At 34.6% G+C, this 10,377-nt stretch overlaps 2 protein-coding genes and 1 non-coding gene across 4 annotated transcripts; 2 read left to right on the top strand and 1 right to left on the bottom strand.

Annotated features, from left to right (window-relative positions):
- Positions 1 to 1,025: 1,025 nt before the first annotated feature.
- Positions 1,026 to 1,097, bottom strand: TRNAP-AGG (transfer RNA proline (anticodon AGG)). The gene has a single exon. It is a non-coding gene; the product is annotated as a tRNA-Pro (tRNA).
- An 84-nt stretch (positions 1,098 to 1,181) lies between these two features.
- On the top strand, positions 1,182 to 4,275 carry LOC137830060 (pre-mRNA-splicing factor 38). The gene is made up of 5 exons (XM_068637157.1): positions 1,182 to 1,730; positions 1,826 to 1,916; positions 2,105 to 2,234; positions 2,351 to 2,421; positions 3,523 to 4,275. Exons 1-5 carry the CDS (start codon positions 1,319 to 1,321, stop codon positions 3,959 to 3,961), a joined length of 1,143 nt encoding a protein of 380 aa, XP_068493258.1. The 5' UTR covers positions 1,182 to 1,318; the 3' UTR covers positions 3,962 to 4,275.
- A 304-nt stretch (positions 4,276 to 4,579) lies between these two features.
- LOC137830061 (single-stranded DNA-binding protein, mitochondrial) lies at positions 4,580 to 9,264 on the top strand. 2 transcript variants are annotated; one of them, XM_068637158.1, is made up of 8 exons: positions 4,580 to 5,576; positions 5,915 to 6,038; positions 6,286 to 6,485; positions 6,873 to 7,078; positions 7,155 to 7,255; positions 7,837 to 7,896; positions 8,764 to 8,816; positions 9,062 to 9,264. In XM_068637158.1, the coding sequence occupies exons 2-7, from the start codon at positions 5,972 to 5,974 to the stop codon at positions 8,778 to 8,780; spliced, it is 651 nt and encodes a 216-aa protein (XP_068493259.1). In that variant the 5' UTR covers positions 4,580 to 5,576; positions 5,915 to 5,971; the 3' UTR covers positions 8,781 to 8,816; positions 9,062 to 9,264. The 2 variants fall into 2 exon arrangements, with proteins under 2 accessions (XP_068493259.1, XP_068493260.1); XM_068637159.1 differs by having other exon boundaries at positions 5,292 to 5,576; positions 6,860 to 7,078.
- Positions 9,265 to 10,377: the final 1,113 nt, after the last annotated feature.

The raw sequence follows: 10,377 nt of genomic DNA, 5'->3' as shown, positions 1-10,377 counted from the left end.
AGACAGACACCCTTAAAATGAAAGATAATGAACATTTGATCATACAAATACATCTGACTCAAGCGTCAAAGTTTTTTTTGCAGGTACCATATCATAGATCAAGAACAATAGATCGAAACCGACTCAATGAGGATTGGAGAGATGAGAAGTCGTTGTGTAAAAAATGATGTCAAATAATTTTTATTCAGAATTTTTTTTTATTTTATTATATAAAATATTTTTAGAGCACATATTTGATTGTTTCTATTTTTTTAATATTTTTATTTATTGACATTTTTTCATATGAGAATATTTCAATTTCAAGTGTTTATAAATATTAAATGTGTATATTTTTACATTGAATTATTGATAATATTATATATATATATATATATTTTAAAAAAAAAATAAAATTAAGTAAATTAAAAATAATAAAGACATAAATACAAGTATAACATGAGAATGATGATGAGATAAAAAAAATCATGTCATTAGGTATAATGTTAACGAAGATGAAGATAAATTTTTTCTTTTAAAAATGGGATGAAATAATAAAATATTGTTCCATTATACAATTTTCATCCCTAATTCCAGTAGCATGTTTCAAAACAGTCATAATTAATATTAGATATTTACCAATTACAAAAATATAAAAAAGTAATTGAATTCAATCTATTTATTTAATTTTATGGATAAACTATTTTTGAAAATTGGATGGACCCTCACATCAATATTAGAATATTTTGAAAGTGTATACTTAAGATTTTGGTTTTTATTTTTTTTCTTAAATTTAAAACAATATAATTAGATTTTTCTAATATCTTTATAGATGGGTGAACCCATGCATGAAAAAAGTATTTATAGATATATTGAATTGAGTTTTAATCAAATTGATTAAAATGAATCAAGTTTTTTGTTCAAAAGTTTTTTAAAGATAAAAATATGGATCAATGAATATTTTATTATAATCCAAAATAAAAAAAACCTTTAGGACAGTACTTAAACTTGTTTAATTCAATTAAAGTACTGAAAAAGAAAAGATAATAGGGGCATTCCGAGAATTGAACTCGGGACCTCTCGCACCCTAAGCGAGAATCATACCACTAGACCAAATGCCCAATCCTGAAAATTTTTCTAATGTTTTGGAAATAGTAACGTAAACGAAAGGCACTATATTGAAATAAAAGTAAATTATAATTAACATAAATAATAAAAGTATACTCCTCCATGCCATCAGTCTTTCTTGGTACTGGACCTGATCCTGAAAAGGATTAGGGTTAGGGTTTGGGTTTGGGTTTGTGCTATTGAATTCCAGCGACGGTGCATTTGTGCGTAATCGATGGCGAATCGCACGGACCCAGCAGCGAAGAGTATAAGAGGGACGAACCCTCAGAACCTGGTGGAGAAGATTCTCCGATCAAAGATTTATCAGAACACGTACTGGAAGGAGCAATGTTTTGGGTTAACGGCGGAGACGTTGGTGGACAAGGCCATGGAGATCGACCACCTCGGCGGAACCTACGGTGGAAACCGAAAACCTACGCCTTTCATGTGCCTCGTCATGAAGATGCTCCAGATTCAGCCGGAGAAAGAAATCGTCATCGAGTTCATCAAGAACGAGGATTACAAATACGTTAGGATACTCGGCGCGTTTTACTTGCGTCTCACTGGATCGGACATTGACGTCTACCGCTACCTCGAACCCTTGTACAATGACTATCGCAAACTCCGGCAAAAGTCTTCTGATGGACGTGGGTTTCATGTCAATTCTCGTTCGTTCATACTCTGTTGATTTTATCAATTACTAGCTCGCTTGTTAAACTAAAGTGTTGCTCTTGGTTTGCAGAGTTTACATTGACGCATGTGGATGAGGTCATCGATGAACTTCTCACAAAAGATTATTCCTGTGACATTGCTTTGCCTCGCGTCAAGAAAAGGTATCTTCTCGGTTTTTCTTTCTCTTTTAAAATGTTTCTACTCTTTATTTCTAATTGAGCTTTGAGCACATTTCCGTCTTTATGATGATGTATTTTAGTTAACATTTTTTGGAACTGTGAAATTGTTAGAGATTACTAGAGATTTTGCGGTGTTAAGATGTATAGTTCTGGTCTTCTGTTTGCTATAGGTGGACTCTTGAATCTTTGGATTCACTGGAACCTAGACGAAGTGCACTTGAAGAAGATTTTGAGGAGGAAGAAGAGAAAGAGGATAATGACCAGCCTGTTGACGAGATTGAAGATAGGGCCTATGAGAAGGTACTTCCCTTTCCTTTTTCTCAGTCATGAGATATATTCTCCACTCTTAATTTTTTTTATGTTAAATAAATGCAAGTAGTTATTATGTTTTGATATAATTATTGAATGATTTGTAGGATTATTATCGTGGGCGAAGCCCAGCAAGGGAAAGAGATAAGGACAGAAGGCGTGATAGTCATAGATACAGGTACTGTTCTGTCTTTCCAACTGTTTTGCGTGAATTAATGTAGATGTGAGTCTCGTCATTGAAAAACTTTTCATCAACTTCTCTGGTAGTGTAGGGGGTGTATCACGGCTGCTGGGTCTAAAGACTCGAATCAATTAAATTTTTTTTAAATAACGTGATTCTAGGAAAACGTTGACTTTTTTTACAACAAAGGAATAGATTATGCTGGAAGCTGTTTTTGAATTTGTGCAAGGTTACACTTCTATTTCCACTCTGGCATTCAGAGCTATCTGTGGTATACAACAGCTTCCTATAGTAAGATTCAATGATCCTGCCAGGTTTCTCTGCATTGACAGTGTGCAGTGAGAAGTATGATGGGTCAAACAGTTATGTTGCATGGGTTGATGGTTCTTGACAAATATTATCTTATATTGAAGAGTTTAGTTTACTCATGTTTATTGAATCATCTTTTCATTTTTAACTGAAAATGTTAGTTTTCTTGATTGTCAAATTGGTTAATAACTTAATACAGCTAATCGTTTCCACACCTTTGATATGTTGTCCCCGTATGCTTTGCCTTTTCACTATGAAATTACCATTATAAGAGATACCTTTAGAAAGAATATCATCTGAAGCTCTATCGTTGGTCCATCAATCTTTGAGCTTTATTATGAAAATGTCACGGGTTAATCTTTGTCTTCAGCATGTTAGTTTGGATCCCAATCCCAATCGTCCACATTTGAATGAACTATTTGAAACTGAATTGCGTGCATGTTTTTTGTGTTGGAAGCATTATGTTATGAGGTGGTGATTATACTGTCATTTTAAGAACCCGTGACATGTGTGCATTCATTTGAGCGGTGGTGTGGTTTAATTGATGCTCGTAGTTAAAGCACAGGTTACTAGACATTCTGGTTTATTCACTGTTGTCATGTGCCTTCAAATTTTACACAGATCATTAAAGTGCATTATTTTTTGGTTATCTGATATGGGTTTCCTCTTTCTGATCTTGTAATGAAGTACTGAATTTTCATGAAGTATAAAATGGACGTGTTTTGTCAGTTGTGATTCTTGGCTCATCAAAAGATCACGTTTTGATTGGTTTTGGATGTTATTTCTTAGGGACCGTGACTATGATAGAGATTATGATCGGGAGCGGGGACGAGGTCGAGATAGAGAGAGGGACAGAGATAGGGAGAGAGACAGGGATCGATATCGTCTAAGGGATGAAAAAGATTATGGTCGTGAGAGAGAGGGTAGGGAACGGGAGCGAAGAGAGAGGGATCGTGACCGTGGAAGGCGAAGGAGCCACTCAAGGAGTCGAAGTAGGAGCAGGGATCGCAAGGAACATGATGGTGGTGACTACAGAAAGAGACATGCTAGAAGTACTGTAAGCCCTAGAAGACACGGAGATGGACTTGAGGATGGTGAGCCTAAGAAGAAGAAGGAGAAGAGAGAAAAGAAAGAAAAGAAGGATGATGGAACTGACCACCCAGATCCTGAGATTGCAGAAGCGAACAAGCTCCGAGCAGCCCTGGGTTTGAAACCACTGAAGGTCTGATCTGGGCATTGTGACATGTTACCACTGAAGATCCAAAAACTAAAGGTTGTAAATGCCATGTTACCACCTTGTGGCTCTAGATGCTGCTTGCTTTCCGTGTGCATCCCCGAGTGGCAGTTATCCAGTCAAAAGGACTAGTTTGTTACATACGTGTATTTCTGTTGCTGCGCCAGCTCGAACTTGTACATGTCCATAGCCTGCTTTTGATTGTTTTTATTTGAATGAGACCATGTCCAGAGCCTCTGGTATGAATTTTCACCACAGAAACTTTTAGCAGCCTTGTCTTAATCAAATTTATGGATTAAATACCGCTAGCATTCATTTGTGGATTTTGGGGGTAATTTTAAATTTCAGGTGATTTAATAGTAAAACATATGAAATAAAGAATTTTACGTGCCCCTTCAAATTGCAATGGAAAATTAGTAATTAAATTCCAACTCCCTACGCAAGTTGTTACGGGCATGGCTTCGGTGTATTGCTAATTGTTTGACAAAAAAGGCGTTGCTCTTTATTGACGAAATGAAAAGTGTAACGTTTCTTTGCAAAGGAGAAATAAAGAAGATTAAGATTGCAATATTGATTACCAGATACAAAAGAAGACATTCTAAAGGTCAAAATACGAAATTTTGTTAACGATATTAACCAAGAAAAAAAAAACGAAATATCTCTAAAGACTATTTGAAAAGAAGTATAGAAAAAGAAAAGATCAGGGTTGTGCCCTTGTCCAGGAATTACTATACATCTCTTTGTAACCTGGCGAACTCAACGGCCTGCATCTCCCTCCCATGAGAATCCTCTTCTTGCATAGTTCTCTATCTTCATTTTCATCATCACCGGCGTCTTGTTCAAACTGCTCTGTCGCTTTCTTTTTAATCTGAAATTTTGTCAACTTCAACTTGAGGCGAAAGAGCAGAATTTTGGAGGGAATCCTGAACAAGTGGCGTAAGTTTAATTTCCTCCTCGCTTGGCCGAGCCTGATAACATTTTTGCTATCACCATTCTCATCAATACTAAATCTGGCCTTCGTGAAATTGTTCCATCCTTTCTTCTTGTATAGAAAACTCAACAAAGGAAGCTTCATTTTCACATCTTGCCTATCCTTGCTGTTCTGCTTTCCTTCACCTGATCGATCAGTCTCCTCAAGTGCAAGAAGCTGAGAAAATGCAACTTCAACCGGTTCCTCCCCACATGATGCCTTTCCATTGGTATGCCACGCTTTTCCGTTTCCCGAGTCACCAAAAGCCTTTTTTTTCTTCAGTTTGGAAGCATGCTTGCCAGGTGGTCCCTTGTTTGCAAGCATACAAGAGAATGCCGACCCAACTGATTTTCTGGAGAATTGAGTTCCACACGTAAACCTTGCACCCCCGTTATCGCTGCCACCAGCACTACCATTGCCTTTGTCTTTGACAAGAGAGCAAAACTTTCTCTGCATTTTGGTGACTTGGAAATCTTAATCCCTAAGTACTGACGGCCCTGCAAGGAGTGAAGTAGGAGATAACGGTTACAGGTTGAACCAACCTAGAAGGTACCACTAATAACGTGGGCTTAGTGGGTGCCAAAATTTAACGGTAACGTGGGAGTGGGAATGTTCGTGCTGCGGCCACCCTTCAACCATGTAAGGCCACTTTCTTTTCCCCTTTTAGTTTCTACCATGTTAATTTATAAACACTAAGACCGGTTCTAATGGAACTGTTCTTAAATGTTGATTAAAGTTAAGCAAAATGACAAAATTTAATGGAGACAATACTTTAACTATAAGGAGTATAAAATAAGGTTAAACATTTCTTTTAACAATCTTACTATTAATAACAACATGTATTATAAGAACTATAATAGATGATTTTTAAGTATAATTTGAAAAAATTAACACAACAAATTAATAATTTAACCCTTTTTTGGGCCGGGCCCATTTAGAGTGAGCCCAATAGCATAAACCCACAACGTTTTTTACAGGAAGGAGTATTTGGTTAAACCCTTGCAGTGGTTCACCTTAGAAGGTTGCTGCCGGAAATGAATTCTGTGGCGGTGAGGCTTGCGAAGCATCTCCGAGTCTCTGCTCTGACCTCATCTTCCCTCGGTTCGGTTCTTTCTTTCAGTTTTCTTCGTAACCTATAACATAAATAAATGTGGTTCTGCTCTACTCTGTGTATGCGTTTCGTTCACTAAATATGTATGCGCTGGCTATATTCTTCTTTTTTTCACGGGAGAATTTCGTCGAACACTTGCTGGCTAAGATTATATTTCATTGTCGTTGACATAATATATTACATGTGTATGCATAGCAAGATGTGTGATGCTTAGCTAGCTTTGTTGGTATAAATCAGGTGGTGTGTCGAGGAGCGGAACGTTATGGTACTCGACGTCTCCATCTGGAGGTGTGGATGATCTGCCTTCACATCATAATGGTGAACCGAAGAACGAAGAATTGGATGAAGGATTTGATGATTTTCTTGGCGGAAGGCCCGAGCTACAACTGCAAGGTGTGGATCCCAAGAGGGGTTGGGGGTTTCGTGGCGTGCACAAGGTACTAGACGTTGTTAATTGATGGATTGTTGATATCAACATCTCTTGGAATGAATTTTGATTTTGTAACATCAGAAAACTTACATGTGAACTCAATTTATGACTGAGTAAAAGTTTTTGCAATACTAGGATTTAAGAGGGGTTTAGTTTTTATTTATTTATTATCATAGCCAGTAGTTGGACAAGTTTGTATGAATTGAATACACAATAGTCATGCTGGAGCCAATAGAAAGACATCACTACACAGCTTGAGACTTTAAACAGAAGAAAGTTTAACGAACAAGATTTATGTTTGCTGATGTTCTTAAGCTTAAACTGGCAATTTATGTAATGTTTACATGTTTCACCTGACAAGTAATTTGACCAACGTGGTAGCCATTTTAAGCAGGCAATTATTTGTGGCAAAGTTGGCCAGTCCCCTGTACAGAAGATACTGAGGAATGGTAAAAATGTAACCATCTTTACAGTTGGGACAGGGGGCATGTTTGACCAGAGAATTGGCCCAAAGGATTTGCCAAAGCCTGCTCAATGGCATCGGATTGCTGTTCATAATGATATGCTGGGGGCCTATGCAGTACAGAAACTCTTTAAAAAGTAAGTATTTGTACAAGAGAATATTTTATTTAAATTGTTTAAAAGTTCCAGACTCAATCTTGAAGTTTAAATGCAGCTGTTCAGTTTATATTGAAGGTGACATTGAGACTAGAGTTTATAATGATAGCATCAATGGCGAAGTTAAAAGCATTCCAGAGATATGTGTTCGTCGTGATGGTATGACGATTTATATGAATATTTTTTTCTCATAGATTTTATGAAAAACAAACGGACATTAAGTTCTCTCTTGTGGACATTGTATGGGTTCCTTTTATGCCTCCTGCTAGGTTAGAAACGTTGACAACATTTATGTGTGCACTAATTTGCTTCTGCCTTCACAAGGGATATTAAACTTGAGTTAAATTTAAAAACCAAAGTTTTTTTTTCTTGGGGAAAATTACTATCCAAAACTTAAGCTGAACCCAATTTTGACTAGCTTCTTGTCATCAATGTTAAACCTAATCATTGTAGAACCATTGTTCCTTTATCTTCAACCTTAAGCTTATTTAATTTGTGGACAAAATGCTTTGTTGCAATTTCATGCAATAGAACTTCTGGCCCAAATATACTTTCTTTGCATGGAAAGGAAGATTTTACCTTTGTTTAAAAGGAGACAGCGAGCAGTGCATTTCTTTTTTTTACTTTTAGTGTTAAAGGATTCTATTCTAAACCCACTGAAATTGATGTTAGTGTTTCTTTTTAATTCTTAATTTTTCAAACTTGTTGGCATATTGTCACTTTCTATTTTATCTCTTTAGGGAGAATTCGCCTCATCAAGAGTGGAGAGAGCATTGACAAAACTTCCTTGGATGAATTGCGTAAGTACTTTTAACTATAGATGCAAATAATGACATGTTGGAAATAGTTGTTTCTACAAAATTGGTAACCATTTTCAGAATTTAATTACGTTTATGACTAGGGTAAATGAGTTGAGCTATTAGTCAACTATTCGAGTTCAACTTGTTAAATGCTCAATGAAACTTTGTTTGGTTGTTAATGAAATAAACAACAATCTTTAGATTGAGATTGAATTCAATTATTAGAACGAGTCAAGTCTATCTTTGCAAACTCGACATTGACAACATGTGAATAACTTGTTTGTTTAATTTGATGATGGAGATTTTACTAGCCTTTATTTATATATTCATTATGGAAATCAGCTGAAATTTGTCAAGCATTAATATTAATTTTTGAAGTTGTGTTTGCAAGTTTAGAATTTTTTATTTAATGGATTATGAAAATGTACTAGTCTATAATATGTTTGAATTCCATGCCACATCTCCAGCATATGTTTCTATTTGTAGATTATCATCTAATATTTAACATCTTTACTAAATACTAAATTAATAAAGTTGTAAAATAATTTAAGAAAAAAATCATAAAAAAAATTCAGTTGAAAATAAGCTAAGCAAGGCAATTTCAAACTTATTTTTTTTGTAAATAAGTTCATCTCAAATTTGGTTAGATTTTTTTGAGTAAATAAGCCAAACTAGAATAATTTTTATTTTTTTCACAAGCCAAAGTTGAATAACTAATGTTTTTCACAAGCCAAACTTGAACTTCAAATAACTAGGTTTGACTTGTCTCATTTACATCCATAATCACAACAATATTGCTTTTAACATTAAGATCGAAGTTTATTGACTGGTGTTATACCTGACAATAATAAATATATATGCTGGCAGGTGAAGGGTTGTTTTAGAGGAAATCTGACCATCTAACGGAAGCATCTACTTCTGTAAGAATCTTAGCCTTCTGAAGTAGCATTTGTAATGAATGCTTTGGTTTTATTTTATTTTTTTCCAATATATTCTTTAGCACTCTGAATTTCAGTTTCCCATGGTTGTTTTCTTACATATGGGAGAGGTGTAGAAGAACATACTTATGGTGTCCATTACTTGTAGTTTGGGTATGAATATTACTAATCCACTAAATATTTGGAAATACATAGTTCTAAAAGTTTGCTTATGTTTGAAATGACAGCCTATCACTTGTAGACTATTACGGGTGATTCATTGGGATCTTCGAAATCTACTACGTTTCTTGAGCCGTATCTTCATGTTCCTGAGAAATGTATACAGAAAATGGCATTCACCAAGATTGAATTACAAAAGTTGTAACAAAATGGAAACGGAATTGAACTCATGTATTTTCTATCAATAAAATTGCTTGAAATACTCCTAGAATATTGCTAACGCTGGATTTTTTTTAATCGTAATACCCTAATTTTTCAGCAAAGCAATATAAGTTGTTATACGTTCTTTTTATTTAAATGCATTATAGACTGACAGGAGGTGGATCAAAATTCTATTAAGAAGATGAGTATAAGATTATGAGTGGTATTGCTTGCTACGGACTACACATCCATTAAGCTCTGAAGAACTTGGCATTTCCACTACAAGTACGTATGAAAGCCAAAATAATGCATAACTAAGAATTTAAGAAATTTAAGCATTTTGTACATAATTGCTATAAAGAAATCATGATGTTTTCATACTGCTATATAATAGATTACTCTTCAGAGAAAAGAGATGAGACTTACAGAGTAGCAACCCGTAGAGAGTCCACATAGATTCTAAAGAAAAGAAAATGCATCAACAATTTTTTAATTATGTTTAAGCCATGTTAAGTTTTCTATTAATCAAATTGATGGTGCCAGCCCTACAGTGTAGGACAGTATCGAACTCAGAACCAATGTATTTCGGGAAAATCAGTCATAACAAATACTAAAATATCGGAAACAGGTTTGTTTATTACCAAAACTCCGACATAGCAAATACTAAAACTCCTTCATACTTGTAACTAGACAATCCAAATCCAGCCCTACTTTTATGCCACAATTCAAACTTTATTGTAGATTCTTACATTAGACGAGTTATTTATAGACTAATGTATTCTTTCTAATATACTTTTTTTCATTGGTTAATAGTAGGGTGCTAGTTAAATACTTTTCGTAACGAGATTCCATTAAAATTGAATTTTACGTAGTTTTATAATTTTAATAACTCATGTGATAGTAAAGTATATTAGAGAAGGATGGAGCATCTCTAATCAAAGTCATGAAGTCTTATTTTAATTTGAGTGTGTTTCATCTTATCATATCAACTCTAAGATTTTCTTGTAATATAGGTCTACAGTGTGTTTTCATTTTTCACGATTACAAAAAAATCTTAATACAGTTAAATTTTTTTATATAACTATTAGTACAATGAAATAAATTTTTCGATAATTAAATATTTTTATTTTTATTTTTAAGTTTCAAGGTCTTATAATGTTTGAGTTTTAAATTTGAGATCTTC

This window comes from Phaseolus vulgaris, chromosome 7, assembly GCF_000499845.2.
Source record: "Phaseolus vulgaris cultivar G19833 chromosome 7, P. vulgaris v2.0, whole genome shotgun sequence".
NCBI lineage: Eukaryota > Viridiplantae > Streptophyta > Magnoliopsida > Fabales > Fabaceae > Phaseolus > Phaseolus vulgaris.
This window is presented reverse-complemented; position numbering and strand designations above follow the sequence as displayed.